General features: G+C 34.9%; 1 protein-coding gene across 3 annotated transcripts in view; it reads right to left on the minus strand.

The window, feature by feature from the left end:
* The window catches only part of RNGTT (RNA guanylyltransferase and 5'-phosphatase), a 181622-nt gene that overhangs the window by 113326 nt on the left and 50504 nt on the right, over window positions 1-17792 (minus strand). For all 3 annotated transcript variants that reach the window (XM_084890442.1, XM_084890441.1, XM_084890440.1), the window contains exons 9-10: window positions 11162-11297; window positions 373-444 (exon numbers count right to left, since the gene is read on the minus strand). In XM_084890442.1, coding sequence (XP_084746568.1) covers window positions 373-444; window positions 11162-11297 — 208 coding nt within the window. The remainder of the gene's footprint in view (window positions 1-372; window positions 445-11161; window positions 11298-17792) is intronic.

The following is a 17792-nucleotide window of genomic DNA, read 5'->3' on the forward strand; positions in this document are numbered from 1 at the left end:
AATATTAACAGGCAATTTGATTCTTGGCTAGTCTAAAACTGTAGTACTAAATATAATTTCACTTTTTTTATATCTATTCACAAAAGGAGATTTTATATTTTGTTTTTAGATTTACTTACTAACATTTTACAATATACTATCTTGTTTTACACAGCTAAAGTATTTTTCTTTAGTCACTTGAAATAACTAATCTAAAGACAAATGTGCAAAGTATTAGGCAGTAAGGGAAGAAAAAATGTACAAGTGTTGACAAAAAAAACAAATGAGTAACTTGAAAGTCACAATTTTTCTTTAAGGCAATAATACTTTTTATTTGTTAAAAACATCTATTATCTCCGTGACAATCATTTAGAAATTATAAAAGGTACTTACATTGAATTTAATTATGTCGTAAATCAAATATCTAGGTACAGCTTGTCCATTTACTTTATCAATAATCATTTCCTTAAAAGAGAAAAAAAGAAAAGTTTCTTCATTCTTCAACAACAATTTCTTTAATTTGACTGAAACATAACAGACACACAGAAAGTACATAAACCATCAAAATACAACCTGATAAAATTTCAAATGGGCACATTTATAATACCCAGATTAAATAAATATTGTCAGCATCCCAAAAAGCCCCATCATGAATTTATTCTGTATAAAATAAAGTGATATTACAATGTCTGCTCATTATTTTTTTATATTTGAATTACTATGCTATGTTTTGTTTTATGTTTGAATTTACTAAGCAACTATTAGAATAAAAAAGTACAAATTTTAAATGCCAAATATCAGGGACATTTAAAAATAGTTTGTTAAATCATTATCGATTTATATTTTGCTATATACCAATTAATTTAATCATAAAATCTGTAGATATAAATGGTACCCTTATAAGAGATACAATCCCCATACTACACATGTGGTCTTTCTTGGTTCCAAATGTCTCCACTATCATCAAAGGGAACAGAGAAAAAGAACATGGTACCACATAAAACAGCCATTAAATGAAAAGAATGTAAATTCTGCACTCTAACAGAAAAGAGATAAAGGATGCTAAAGAATGATTATAGGTAGTAATTTATAATGATTATAATGTAGTAGTTTATAAAATTTCAACTTTTAATAATAGGTTTGACCTAAAATTAATTTTTTTTAAATATCTTTATTGATTTCAGAGAGGGAGATTGAGATAGAAACATCAATGATGAGAGAGAATCATTGATCTGCTGCCTCCTGCTTGCCCCCTACTAGGGATCAAGCCTGCAACCCAGGCATGTGGCTTTGACTAGAATCAAACCTGGGACCCTCCAGTTCGCAGGCCAATGCTCTATCCACTAAGCCAAACCAGCTAGGGCCTAAAATTACTTTACTTTCCTCATATCCTTTCTAGGAAACTAAATGGGTTTTTTTAAATAATTTCATGACAGAAAATCCACATATAACCATCTAATATTACAAAGAACATACTGATTTAGGACAAATATATTTTGTTTTAAAAAACTATTAAACTATTACAATTAATTTCTTTTTCAAATATGTGTTTTGTTAAGTACAGACATTTATGATTATTGTCTTGAACCCAACTCTTTTTTTTATCTTTATATAGTACTTTATTATTTGAGATGCTTGATATGAATTATATCACTTTCATTCTTTTAAACTGTTCACTGAAGTATTTTAATTTAAATACATTTATCTAAGAATTTTATGAGCCAATGAAGAGGTATCAATAATAGGTTTCAATTAATTATTCTTTACAAAACTGGGTTGATGGAAATTAAGTGGCCTTCCAAGTTCAGACAGCAGACATCACAGAATTTCCCTCCCAAATTACCTGACAAAATAAGCAAAAACATACTTTTCTTTAAACATTAAAAAAGGCCAAAAAAAGTATTATCAGCAAACAAAACAAATAAAAAGGAATAAACAAATGAATAAGCTTTAAAATAGACAGCCAAGCTACCAAGATTCTGGTAAAACAAAAAGGCACAGCAGGGTTCAGCTCCAAGCTCTACTTGTAAAATGAGTCTTAGTAATTATCACTATTACACTCAAATATAGAGAGATACAAACACACTGGTTATTCTTGTCTTTCTTTTTCTACCTCTTGAATGTGTAGAGTAATAAAAATAGCAGACTATTTCTGCTTCCAGACTTCATGCTGAATTGAAGAAATAATCTTGAGCATTACTGGAATAAAATATGGTTCCTGACTAGCTGAAGAAAATATTTACCAAAGTTTTTAAAAGAGAATAGAACTTAGAGATTCTAACAAAGACCCAATATCAAGAATGATTCTCTCCAAGGAGTCCCTTCACCACAGCTGCCACTGCCTTAATTTACCAAAAAGTAAGTAGACATAAAATACATAAGCTTAAAACTTAATCGGAAACTTTGTACACTGTTGGTGGAATTGTAAAATGTTGAAGCCACTATGGAGTTCCCTCAAAAATTTGACACTAGCCGAGACTGGTTTGGCTCAATGGATAGAGCGTCGGCTTGGGGACTGAAGGGTCCCAGGTTCGATTCCGGTCAAGGGCATGTACCTTGGTTGCGGGCACATCCTCAGTAGGGGGTGTGCAAGGGGCAGCTGATTGATGACTCTCTCTCATCGATGTTTCTAACTATCTCTCTCCCTTCCTCTCTGTACAAAATCAATAAAATATATATATATATATTTTTTTTTAATTGACACTAGAACTATCATATGATCCAGTAATGCCACTTCTGGATATATATCCAAAAGTACTAAAAGCAGAGTCTTAAAAGATATTTACACACCCATGTTTATAGCACCACTATTCCAGTAGCTAAGAGGCAGAAGCACCCCAAATGCCCGATAAATAAATGTGGAATATATATACAGTGGGATAGATACTACTGAGCCTTGAAAAGGAAGGAAATTATCACCAGCTATAACATGGATAAACTTTGAGGACATTAAGCTAAATAAACTAAGCCAATCACAAAAAGACAAATACCATATGATTTAAGTTATATGCGGTATCTAAAGTAGTTAAAGAGTTAAATTCATACAAATAGAAAGTAAAACGGTGGTTGCCATGAGGTAATTCACTGGTATGTTATAGAGTTTTAAATTTACATGACAAAAAAGTTCCTGAAAAGAACCCTACAACTATTCTAACTTATTCTTAAGGAGAGTTTGTGGAATTTGATGCAGTCAGAGGGATGCCAGGAGGAGCCCATCTAGGTGATGAAAGTATTCTGAAATCCTATCTAATAAAAGACTAATATGCAAATTAACCATCACTCTGCCACACCCAGCAGCCAATCAGGAGCAAGTATGCAAATTAACCCAACCAAGATGGCTACAGTCACAGAGCAGGCAGGAGGCTTGGGTTTCCCCAGCAATGGAGGAAGCCAAGCTTTGCGCACACCCTGGCAGGCCCAGGCCTCCACTCAAGGCTACAAAATTTCAATTATAGAAAATAAGTAAATCCAAACAAAAATGGCTGCGGACACAGAGCAAGCAGGAGGCTTGAGTTGTCCCCAGCGATGGAGGAAGCCAAGCTTTCTGCCCGCCCTGGCCTGCCTTGGCCTCAAGGCTACAAAGTTTCAATAATAGAAGATAAATAAATCCCAGACACCAGGGCCTCCACTTGAGTCACCCAGGGGCATGGCCGTACTGCAAACCAACACAGGCCCCTTATCCAGGCCACCCCACGCCCCAAAGAAACCCCCATCCTGTTCCAGGACACCCTTCAGGGAGAACCAGATGGCCTCCATTTGTGCACCAGACCTCTATCCTATCTAATAAAAGAGTAATATGCAGATTGATAATCACTCCAACACACAAGATAGCTTCCCCCATGTGTCAAAGATCCTGCCCCCATGTGGACACAAGATGGCTGCCACAAGATGGCCAGCAGGAGAGGGCAGTTGGGAGAGACCAGGCATGCAACGGAGGGTAGTTGGGAAGCACCAGGCCTGCAAGGGAGGCAGTTGAGAGGGACCAGGTCTGCAAGGAAGGGCAGTTGGGGATGATCAACCCTGCAGGGGAGGGCATTTAAGGGTGACTAGGTCAGCAGAGGAGGGAAGTTGGGGGCAAACAGGCCGGCAGGGGAGCAGTTAGACATCAATCAGACTGGCATGGGAGTGGTTATGGGATGATCAGACTGGCAGGCAGAAGCAGTTAGGGGCAAACAGAAAGGCAGGCAGGTGAGCAGTTGGGAGCCAGCAATCCTGGATTGTGAGAGGGATGTCCAATTGTCCATTTAGGCCCAATCCAGGTAGGGGGCCCAGATTGGAGAGGATGCAGGCTGAGCTGAGGGATGCCACCCCCCTCCTGTGCACGCATTTCATGCACCAGGCCTCTAGTTAGTAATATAGTCACAATATCTTTTTCTTGATATATATTTTATTGATTTTTACAGAAAGGAAGGGAGAGGGATATAGAGTTAGAAACATCAATGAGAGAGAAACATCAATCAGCTGCCTCCTGCACACCCCTACTGGGGATGTGCCTGCCACCAAGGTACATGCCCTTGACCAGAAAATCAAACCTGGGACCTTTTAGTCCGCAGGCCGATGCTCTATCCACTGAGCAAAACTGGTTTCGGCCACAATATATTTTTTTAAAATATATTTTTATTGATTTCAGAGAGGAAAGAAGAGGAAGATGGAAACATCAATGATGAGAGTCATCGATAGGTTGCCTCCCACATACCCACTCTGGGGACTGAGCCCACATAACCCAAAATCAAACACTGACCTCCTGGTTCATAGACCTTTGCTCAATCACTGAACCATGCCAGCCAGGCACAATCTTTTGACTGTACTGAATTTAATTATACTTTAATTTTAAAAAGTAAAACTAAATTTTTTATCCTAATATCAGTTCTTCAGAGTAAAGAAAAATGATGGGATTCCAGATACACAGCATTTATTAAATGTCAGTACAGCCCAAACTGGTTTTATCAGTGGATAGAGTGACACTTGCAAACTGAAGGATACCGTGTCTGATGCCGGCCAAGGGCACATGCCTGGATTGCAGGCTTGATCCCCAGTACGAGGCAGACAATGAATGATTCTCTCTCATCTTTGATTTTTCTATCTCTCTCTCCCTCTCCCTTCCTCTCTGAAATCAATAAAAATGTATTTTTTAAAATGTCAGTACATACATGTTGATTATACATGTTCTATTAATATAGACACAACAAAAAGAAGTACATCAAAATGTTAAAATGTAATCTATTCTTGATAGTTGAACTTTTCTACTTGATAATGTACTGACTTACTAAAAATGAAGCATGCACATTGCTTTATAAAAAATTAACAGTTTAAAAGACATGCCATTTTTCCAGGACTCTTGCAATTAACTTTAATCTTTAATTACCATATCCTCCTCCTAAACTCAATGTAAAATTGACTGAATTTCACTGATTTATGTCAAGTGAATTAATGCTGTATTTCTCAACTCCTATTTTCCATATTTTGTAGGTCAAAGAACATCATTCAGAGAGCAAAACGAAAGCTTTCCTGCTCACATCTGACAGTCAGACAAATAGATAGTTTTGAGTTATTCTTGGATTTGAAATTTTACCAAAAAAATTTGCAAATGAAAATGTGGAAGAAACAGGAAACTACAGAGGACTGTTTTAATTAACTGGAAAAACAAGTATGGCAACCACTAATCTGGTCCAAGCAAACGGACATCATGAATCATACTGCTGTTTTAAAACCTCACAAGAGTCTATTATGCTGCTCTCAGTTATCCAAGTTTGGGGTGGAAATAAATAGTATTGCTAAGTTAAATCTGCAGATGGTTAACACTTAATTTTTAAGCATTATTTCCTACCTGAATGTCCTAAGCCCACCTCCAACATAAATCTCTCTATAAAAATCTTTCCATATTTAATGCTGATTCCTCTATAAAATAACTTATAATTCCTAACTAACTAGATTCAATGTGTTTCTCTTCTAAACACCATAGAACTTGTTTTAAATACCAATCTTCAGGTTATCGTTTTATCCATTACCAATTATTTTACACCCCTACCCAACAAAATAAACCGTCTCAAGAGTGAGACTTTCTCCTCAGCCCTCTAAGCAATGTCTTCACTTTGGCACAGCAACTTGAACATGATAGGCACTCAAAAAATATCAGTTCAATTATAAATTATACTAAATGTTTACAAATGCTATAACTTAAGAGTCTTTCCCCCTTTTGTATTATTAGTTACAACGCTAAAAGAAACTATTTTAAGAAAACAAAAACTAGAATGTTCTTGCTGTTCCTCTAAACTTACTAGCAGGGCTGCCACATTAGCCATGCAGCATATGTGCAGCACTGCCCCAGGAGTGGCAGTCACATCAACCACAATAGCACACCCTGAGGATGTGCAATGAATAATACTTTCAACCTTATACAGTGGCTCTGTGGACAACAAAAGGGTGTGTGTGCATACACATACATACACACACACACACACACACACACACACACACACACACAGAGGTTACAAAAGTTAATTATATACATTTGTATATGTCACTTTTATTTAAAAAATGATATTTTACTGCACACCCTGTCACAGGAATGAAGTTGTACTAGAAGCTCCCTTGGATACACACAGTATAGATAACTCTTTGTTTTGTGACTCTATAGTTACTCTTTGCTCAGTCTCCATCCAATTATACTACCTTCTTACTGACTTTCTAATCTTTTAGTACCTAGTTCACAGTCATCCTATTCTCCTATCTCATTATGACCCATCTATTACTTCCTTGATCTTGCTTCCATTGCTCTGGTTCACACAATCTCCACCTCTCACTCTCTAGGTCATACCCTGAACCTTCTCATCACTCGAAACTATACCTCAGACTAACTCAACCATGCTATTCTCTAATCACAGTGAGATAGAATATTGGACACTCCAATATTTAGTTGGCAAATAAACAAGAACAAGGGATTGACCCTAACGGGTTTGGCTCAGTGGATAGAGTGTCATTCTGCAGACTGAAAGGTCCCAGGATCAATTCCAGTCAAGGGCATGTACTTTGGTTGCAGGCACATCCCCAGTAGGAGGTGTGCAGGAGGCAGCTGATCAATGTTTCTAACTCTCTATCCCTCTTCCTTCCTCTCTGTAAAGAATCAATAAGACATATTTAAAAATAAAAAATAGAACAAGGGATTGGAGCAACAAGTATTCAGATCACTTTGAAAGTGGTATTCCCTCTGTTAACTAATAACTATATGTATTTATATATGTGATTTTCATTGGGGTAATTCCATCATTGAGAGTTTAAGTGAACATTTCCAAGCCTCCCTCTATTGTCCCAATACCTGTTCATTTAAACCAGAAATAGAGGAGCACATCCTAATAAAAGAGTAATATGCAAATTGACCATAGCTCTGCTACACCCACAAGCCACGCCACCAACCACACCCACCAGCCAATCACAGTGAGTATGTAAATTAACCCCAACCAAGATGGCTGCGGCCATAGAGAGCAGGAGGGAGGCTTAGGTTTCCCAGGCAATGGAAGAACCCAAGCTTTCCCCACCCTTGCTGGACTCCACTCAAGGCTACAAAGTTTCAACTATAGAAGGTAAACAATTTACAATAGCTAAGAATTAGAAACAGCCTAAGTGTCCATCAGCAGATGAGTGGATTAAAAAACTGTGGTACATCTACACAATGGAATACTATGCTGCTATAAAAAGGAAGGAACTCCTATCATTTGCAATAGCATGTATAGAACTGGAGAGCATTATGCTAAGTGAAATAAGTCATTCAGAGAAAGATAAATACCACATGATCTCACTCATTTGTGGAATATAGTGAACAGCATAAACTGATGAACAAAAACAGATCCAGAAACAAAGAAGCATCAATCAGACTACCAAACTTCAAAGGAAAGGAAGGGGAGAGGGGAGGAGACCAATCAAAGGACTTGTATGCATGCATATAAGCATAACCAACGGACACAAACACCAGGGGGATAAGAGGCAAAGGGAGGATAAGGACTTTTATGTAATATCTTAATAAATAAAGAAATTTTTTTTTAAAAATCTAAGTGGCAAACTTCAGAATAGCCAGAAGATTGGGGGTACTTGGGTTGTCAGACACTAAATTGTATATTAAAGTCACAGTATTTAAATCAATATAAAACTACCACTAGAAGACCAAAATTTAATGAAATGGGAAAATGAATCAGGAAAAAAAAAAAATGATAAATAAAGGAATCCATCATACAATTAAAAAGGAAAAATTGATTAGCTGAATGATACTGAGGCAACAGTTTAGACATCTGGAAATAAATAAAATTAAAGTCCTTTTGTTCCTTTTATCAAAATGTATTTCAGATAGATCAAATATTATTTTTAAAACTATACAAATTAAAACCATAAAATTACTAGAAAATACAGATATTATAAAATTCTGAAGTAAAAGTATCTTTCAACCTTGGCCAGTGTTGCTCAGTGATCAGTGTGTCATGGGTTTGATTCCTAATCAATGGCACATACCTGGGTTACATGTTTGATCCCTGGTTGGAGGTCCGTGCAGGAGGCAACCAATCAATGTGTTCCTCTCACCCCTCTTTTTCTCTCCCTCCCCCCCACTCCTCATTCACTCCCTCACTTCCACACTCTCTGAAAAGCAATGGAAAAAAGTATCCTCTGGTGAAGATTAACAAAAATTAAATAAGTAAATAAAAAGCATCTTTCTTAAAATGACACAAATATTAAAAATCAAGGGGTTTATAATTTTTCCTACATAAATTTAAATTTATGCCACAAAAAATACCAGGAAAAGTAAAAACACATTTTTCAAAATGTTTCATGAATATCCCCTATAGACAAAAAGTTCTCATAAATCAACATGAAAAAAATATGAACACCCAACAGGAAAATATATAAGGATTTGAATGGGCAACTCACAGAAGAAATGCAATAATTAATAAAAAAGTGAAAAAATGTTAACCCCATAACAATTCACATAAATGCATATTAAGAGAGGTAAACCATTCAGTTTACAATGTGCCAGACACTATGATCAGCATTTTATAAATTATCCAACTTAGAATCTTCACAATAGCATGAAGAACTAAGAACTGTTATTAGCCTCACTTCACTATAGCTGAGGAAACTGAGAAAATTATATAAGGTCCCTCATATAATAACTGATGAAGCCAATAAAGCATCGTCAGAGTTAGGTCTCATAACCACTATGTTATACTATCCCTTAAAATGGAAAGATCATTCTTTCCTTCACCAAATATTAAAGTTTCAAAACTCAGTGTTTAAGATAATGTACAGATCCTTTGCATATGGTTGTTAGAACTGTACATGTGCTCAAACTTTCTGCATTATACACATCAATATTTAAAATGGGCATGCCCTTGCATAGTGAACATATTATAGTATAACCTGTAGCCATCCATTCTCCTTAAGATCGCAACTTCTCCTGAACTTCAAGTGATACTGCTACTAGTGAGGTTCCTGGCCTCCACTGACATTCTTCCATGGGTATATAACTCAGGCAAGGCCCTTGGGAGTCTCCCCTTGGATTGGTATATGGATGTTGGGGGGGAAAGCTATCTTTGAGCAATCTGCCTCCCAAGTGGAAAGAGTCTTCATGCAGAATGAGACCAAACAAACAAGTAAAACAAAGAAAGAGAAAACGCCTAGACAATATTGTTGGAGCCTGTAGATCAAGGCTGAAGCAAACCAATCTGAAATTTAATTATTTGTGCTAATCTATTTCTTTTTTTTTCTCTAGTTAGTTTAAGTTGGACTTCAGTTATTTGCAATCAAAAGATTCTAATTATTTATTACAATCTCACCTCTAAGAATCTTAATTATAACATTACACAACTGTGAAAAGGAAAAAGTATAAGAATATGTATTCAAGTGTGCCCTATAATAGAAAAACATCGAAGTGTCCACCAAAAGAGAGCTAGTTTTTAAAAATCACAGAACTGTCTCTCAAACTTGCCTGATTAGAATCACTTGGGCACTTTTTAAAAGTACAGAAAACTTGGCCACTGGGAAAATCAAATTCATTAGGTCTATGATGGGCTATTAGAATGGGTCCTATTTTTACAAGCATTCTCTACAATTTTCATAACCAAAATAGGGTTCTGGAAACCCTAACATATACATATACAATAAATAGTATATCGTTCAGATATTTAGGAAAAGGTGTCCAAAACAAATTGCTAAGGGGGGGGGGGGGGAGTTTCAAAATTCATGTAACATTTGGTTCTTTCCATGAAAAATTACATAACTATCAATGTGTGTATATATTTGATCAGAGCAGTCATTTCAACCTCTGTGGCAGAGATATCACAATTATTCAGAATTTACTGAAATGGGAAGGAGCTCCCTGAAAAACTGACACACATTCTGTTTAAGAATCCATGCTGTGAATTGATATCAGTAGTATGAATGTATTACATCCCTCAGGAGCAGACGTAAGATTGAACCTCTGGCATAAAGAAAAGTCTAGAATAATATTCATCGAAATGGTAATAGAAGTTACTGCAATGGTATGAGTTCAGATCATTTCTACCAGCTTTTTGGTTAATTTTTAATATTATTTTAATTTTTATTTACAGTGAGTCAATATTTTTAGAATGGGGAAAAGAAAGCTATTTCATGAAATAAAGTTAAAACATTTTTAACCAAGTAATTTTATGATCACTAAATATAGATTTTTCTGAAATGGAAAAATTCTTATCAACTTTCCAAATTAAAATGTAAAAGTATAGCAGTTGCTTTAAAAAGCAGAGTTTCTTAAAACAAGACTATTAGTCCATGTAGCTAAAGAACCAAGGGAAAATTTATTAAGTGGTATCTCATAATTAACATTCAACTGACAAGTAAAATAATAAAAGTAGTCTTTTTCAACAAAAATGTTTTTCAATCATGAAGAACAAAAAAATTAAAAGTTAACTTTGTTCACTTAACTCTCACACCCAAGACAATGATCTAGACAGTAAAGTAAATAAGAGATAAATGGAACTTACTATCCTAATAAAAACTAGATTCAATTCTGTATATGCCAGTGATACCTTAATTTTAAAAAAACTTTTTAAAAACTAGATTTTATTAGAAAGTTACTATTTAATTAATAAAAACACACTTTTACTTACAAGAAAGAAAAATGACAAAATTTAATATTTTTAAATGATAAATTATGACTTACCCCATCCAACAGAGTATTTGATAAATGTATACGGAGATCTTTACGAAATGGGAATTCCAGATTTGAAACATGAAACACTGAATTATCTCTATCAATCATAAAAACTTCATTTGTGCCATCAATCAACATCATATACCTGTAAATAAAACATAAAAGGTAACATAATTCAAGATAATTCAAGAAATAATAGATTGTTTTTCCTTACAACATAAACAACATAATTCAAGAAATAATAGATTGTTTTTCCTTAGGCTTATAATAGCTGCATGGAATAATGTTTAATAGATTCCTCCCTTTCCGCTATCATTCAGATTAAAGTACCACAAATAACAAATATTCCCTTCTTTTTTTCAAAAAATGGTTTCTTATAAAAAACACATGGTATAGAGAAATCAAAGCTTTTTTTATAATTTACTTTTTATGTTTTTATTGATTTCAGAGAGAGGAAGGAAGAAGAAGAGACAGAAACATCAATGAGGAGAGAGAATCATTGATTGGCTGCCTTCTGCACAAGGATAGAGCCTGCAACCTGGGCATGTGCCCTAACTGGGAATCGAACTGTGACCTCCTGGTTCATGGATCAAAGCTCTGGCTGGGTGAGAAATCAAAGCTTTTACTAGAGATAATGTGACCTTATGAACCATCTTAGAAGAGAATAGTTCTCTAATTTTTATTAGATCTTAAACATCAAAGTTTACCGAACTCACAAAGACACATATATGCAACTAACTGCATTTTATGTATTATTCTTTCCCCTTTGTAGTACAAAAAAAGGAAGTGATTTGCAAATGGCCAGACCTCTCAAAGTATCCAATGCTCTTTCTACCACACTAGTTAGCAAAACAGCCCCTCTCCTTGAATCAAAATTTCAATATAGTCAGATTTCACCATTTCAGGTACAATTCTTACATATTACTATCAAATTAAAATAAGTTTAAACAAAAGTTCATGAGAATGAGAGAAAATTACAGTAAGAAACTAGTAAATTTAAAGGCACAAGCTTCAAGGAAACAGAATCATTTTAAGTTGTTTTTGTTTGTTATTAAATGAAAGCAAACAAGAATAATCTGGAGGAATTACTGAGAATGGAAAAGAGTGCAAATAGGTCTGTCCAATCTCCTACCCACATGGTATGTCTAGGAAAAAAAAAAAAAAAGCAACAACTGAAAGATAGAGCTGAATCAAGTTAATGCCAAGGAATAGAAGAAACATTAAATGAAGAGATGGAAGCTAACATAGTACATGACCCTAATATAATATAAGGTAATTTGTATCCCATAAACAAGTGTTCTACAGAGCAAATAGACATGTTTTGGCTAGGTGAAGAGAAATGAGACAGCTGATTATGGTAAAAGAAGTGTGCAGAACAGGTTGAAGAGCAACAAGGGAGACCAAAGGAGCTACTGGTACATTTTGGGACTGAAATGGAAGCTGCTACTAATGTTTTCAAAATAATTAGTCCAGCAGGTCCCTGGGGAGGAGGTAGAGAACTCAGGCCATTGCTCCATATTGTAACAGCTATAGCCCTCGTAATCTAGATTGTGGATTCTATTTTATTTTTCCTAGGGAAAGAGCCTGCACAGGGATCGAGCCTGCAACCTGGGCATGTGCCCTGACTGGGAATCGAACATTTTCCTAGGACAAATGAGGCTGATTCTATTTTATTTTTCCTAGTCAGCGGAGAAAATAGGAAAAATAAAATAGAATCAGCCTCAGTCTGGACTAAGTCTGCATCTGACAAACTCCCAGACCAATTGCAGGTCTAGCAGACAACAGGTATACCTAGTTCCCAAAACCCTCCTGCACATGCTTTTCAAACAGCAATTCTCAATGGATAGGGAGAAGCTAGGTTCTTAAGTTATCTTTGCCTTGGATTGTGTTTCAAAAGAATTTAAATCAACATAAGGAACGATTAAATAAAAAGCAATTGTGATATCTTCTGCAATAATGGTATTGAAGACACAATCCATTATATTGTTTAAGGACCTAGACCAGCATCTTGCAAAGCTTAGTATTTACTTTAAAAAGCACATCATGGCAAAATAAATTAGGGAAATACTTTATCATTCTTTAAGAAAGTGAAGATAAGGAATATTTAAGGTTATGAAAAAGCATATAATAAGACTGTTTATCTTATTTGGCCCAGTTTTTACTAAACTTAATCCTGATATATTAATATTTAGCAGAGTAATTCTTCTATATTCACAATTTGAGGAAAGCTGATTTATACTGAGAACTTTAGAATTCAGGAAAAGGAAGTGGTTTGTCTCTTCTGATCATATAATGATGACAGAAATTATATTTCCCTTTTTACTGGGTTACCAGAAGCTCAGAATTAAATTTAATATTCAAATAGAATGCACACTAAATCCCAGGGTACTGGTATATTTGCTTTACCTGTCATACTTAGGTATTTATTTTCTATTCAGATTTTGACACATTTATTTGACATATATATGAAAATATCAGACTTTTTTTTTTTTTTTTTTTACTTCAAGTGGAATATCAATTAAGTCTTGATATTTTCCTTTAATTATTAAGAGAAAATACCGTAGCAGGTTTTGCTAAGTGGTTCAGTAGGGGTGTCGAACTCAATCAGAGAAGGGGCCAAAATCTAAAATCCAGCCTAAATCGCGGGCCGAATGGTTTACTGAACAGTCATAAACTGACAATGTCATAAACTGACAGCGGAGTGCAGTGATGACAGCGCGGTGCGGGCCACATTGCAAGGCCTGGCGGGCTGGATTTGGCCCGCGGGCCTTGTGTTTGACACATGTGGGTTAGAGCATTGGCCTGTGGACTGAAGGTCCCAGGTTCTATTCTGGTCAAGGGTATATAGCCTGATTGCAGGCCAGATCCCCATTCAAAGTGTATAGAGGAGGCAACCAATGGATGTGTCTCTCTCACATCGAGGTTTCTCTCTGTCCCCACTCCTCCTTTCCACTCTCTCTCTCTCTCTCTCTAAAAAAAACTAACAAAACAAAACAAACAAAAAATGTAAAAAATATCCTTGGGTGAAGATTAACCAAAAAAAGAAAGAAAGTACCGTATTTATATACTTACATGAAAGCAGATTAAAAGGCCACAGGAGAAAGACCTTCAGTAGATAAAATTCTCTATAAAGGATTACTCATGGGAAACACTGCTTGCATCTACAGAAATACTAGAGAAATTATCTAGCAGCTTATATTTAAGGATTCTTCTGCACATGTAAATTTTTAGGCTATGGAACATATTCTGGGATATGACATATAATTTGAATTCCAGTATTTCCAAAACATGTGTTCTTTTGTTATATGATACCCGTGAAAAATAAGGATCTATTTTTTTTTTAAATAAGGATCTATTCCATGTTACAGAAGAAAGGTAAAAATGTGGAAATATTTCCACATCACTTTAAGTCTCTAATCACAGCCAAATTCTTTAAAAAGAGGCAACTATCCCATATACTGTCAGATGTTGACTTAGTATATAACCATACCTTCATACTAAGAGACATGCCATCTATTTCCTATTCTCCAACAGAGATAGATAAGTGTATTATGTTAAGTCCAGAGTTATTTTCCCTTTGTATCTTCTCTCTCATAAGAAGTCACTGCCAAATCTCTAATACTTTTATACCAGCTACATTTCCTCTCCTTTCTACTCCCAATTAAATTGGCACAGAAATCCCTGAAACCTAATTCTTAAGTTTGTAGAGATCACAAAATAAACTCAGGTACTGAAATGTCTTATAAAGAAAATTCAGTTTGAAGCCACTTCCCCAGATACAATTATAAATCTTCCTGATGTGGTCTGTTTGGGTCAGACTCTGCCCCCTACCCACCAACACCTGTCAAACCATATCTTATCCTAAAAACAATGTAAGAACAGCTGACTTGCCAAACTTCCTTCCCCATGGGGGTTATGCACTCTGTGGCTTTTACTCTCACTAGCCCACTGCTCAGCAAACTTTACCTTTGGTGATTTCTGGAAAGTTTATCAATGTCCTCTTTAATCCATTTTTTTCCCATTTCTTTAAGCTTTAAAAAATGCATTATGTATATTTTTACAATTTTTTAATTCAAACTTTTTTAATTTTATTGATTTTAGAGAAAGAGAAACATCAATTTGTTGTTCCACTTATTTATTTACTCACTGGTTGATTCTTATTTTTTTTAAAATATATTTTATTGATTTTTTTACAGAGAGGAAGGGAGAGGGATAGAGAGTTAGAAATAGTATCCATGAGAGAGAAACATCAACCAGCTGCCTCCTGCACACCCCTACTGGGAATGTGCTCACAACCAAGGTACATGCCCTTGCCTGAAATTGAACCTGTGACCTTTCAGTCCTCAGGCTGACACTCTATCCACTGACCCAAACCAGTTTCGGCTGGTTGACTCTTGTATGTGCCCTAACCAAGAATCAAACCCACAACCTTGGCATATCAGGACGACACTCTAACCAACTGAGCTATCTGGCCAGGGCTTATCTTTATAATTTTTTATGTGAAAAAAAAAAAAATTTTTTCTTCCTTCTTAACTCATTCACTTAGATTCTTAATGAGCCTAAGAAAACTCTGACCAAGGCTAGTGAGTGACACATCTGTATTAAGCAATATTAAAATTCATGGTTTTTCATGCATCTGGACAAAATAAAGCATCAGTGTCAGAATCCTCTTCACAATTTCCATAATACTCTCAATCTATCTCTTTCTAGTTTTATAAAATCAAATCTGTTTTCCCTAATACGGTTTTTTAACTAGTCAAAAAGGATTTGTATTTACTTCTTACATTTGTTGCAATTATTGTTTACTTACCAGTGTTAGAATAGCACATTTTATCGTTTTTCACGGGAGACACACACAGGAAGTAATTTAGCTGCCTTAGGAATTAAACAAGCTTTATAATCTAGGTTGGGAGCCTAGCCACCATTTGGACTAGAAATCTATGGAAATACAAACTAAAGTTGTGTCTAACGTACATAACTTAAGGAACCTCAGAAAAATACTTCAGGTAACTTTAAATATCATTGTTTGCATCACCTCTATAAAAAGGTATTTGATAATATAAGTATTTGATATAAAAGTATTTGATAATCAAATAATGTAATCTTACATGTAAGCTTTACTATCAAATAGCTATTGTCCGTTTATATAACACAAATTACAGTTCAATCCCTGAAAAAAAAAATATTTGAAGTAATGCTTTACCTTATTTCATTTCCCCAAAAATTCAAAGAATTCATATTAAGATCATTCCTATTTTCATATTAACAAATTAAAGAGAACACACACACACATACCCCCTAACCTTTTAAAATAAATGTAATGTTGATGTTAAAAATCACTGAAATGAACACACAGTTTTAACATACTCTCTTCATCAAAAACATTATCAAAAATTTTACTCAGTATTACAAAAGATTCCACCAGGTATTTTCATTTTGATTTACTAATTCTATAAGCACAGCAATTTTCTTCAAAAGGATTAGCTCTTTTCTAACCTCATCTCACATCAATTTAAAGTCATGAAGCAGATGTGATTGAAAATTTTATGGTCTTAAATTCACTTTAAGCCCACAGGCTTCATGCTCTTATGTGATCACTTACATACACACAACAGTAATTAAGCAAACATCTTGTATTATTTCATTTTAAATTGCCAAGCCCATTCACTTTCCCAACAATTTAATTATCAAAGTTGTCTAACCAACCTTTAATCTTAGAATGTTAATTGTACATTAAATGGCAGCAAAGAAGCATGCCATTGAACAGTTGGACAATTTGACAACATTTAAATGTCTTCTACCTAAGCAAAGTCATCTTTATTTTATATGTTGTTTATACAGCAAATTTCTACTATGTTCTATTCATCTAAGTTTTATTTAAGGTTGGTACTTGGTAAACTGTGTCTATGGAAAAATTATCAAAGACTCTAATGTTTATTTCAATTTAGGTAACTCATCCACAAGTAAATCTTAAAGATCTAAGGATATCTATCATTTTAAAAAATTACAAATTCTCCAAGTCTTCTCATTAAAATATCATGTGCTTATTTCTATTAACAGAATTTATAATTTCAAAGTACAGGTGTTTCTGTTTCAAGAAAGCCCCTTCAATCAGTAGGATTTGTACAAAGCTTAAAAGTAAACACTATAAAGTTTGATAAGGCGTAGGGCAAGTGTCAGTTTCTACTTTTTTCCCCTCCCATTCCACAGAATTATTGATATATAACAGAGATAATCCTACATAATAAAGAGGTAATATGCAAATTGACCCTCATGCCCTCATGTCACAAGATGGCCGCCCCCATACCTGGTAGGCAGAAAAGAGAACAACCCTTCTGAACAAATAAGAGAAATACATGTGTGAACACGGACATTCTGAATTGTAGAATAATAAACCAGAGGTAATTCCCTGTAAAGATTACCCATAGCCCACAAACTCAACCTTATAAGCATATTTACACAGTAAAAGACAGACAACTACAGTAAGTAGTTAATTTATTTTTCCATGAATCAGTGTAAGCCAAGAAAATTTTGTAAAATCAGAAGCTGCACTATTTGAGTGAGCTCAAAACAGAGAACTCAAACAATAGAATTTGAATCAGGTGGATCTCTCAATCTGTCTAGGAAACTGTTTCCTAAA

The sequence above is a fragment of the Pipistrellus hanaki genome (assembly GCF_964339955.1).
Source record: "Pipistrellus hanaki genome assembly, chromosome: 7".
In the NCBI taxonomy this organism is placed as follows: Eukaryota; Metazoa; Chordata; class Mammalia; order Chiroptera; family Vespertilionidae; genus Pipistrellus; species Pipistrellus hanaki.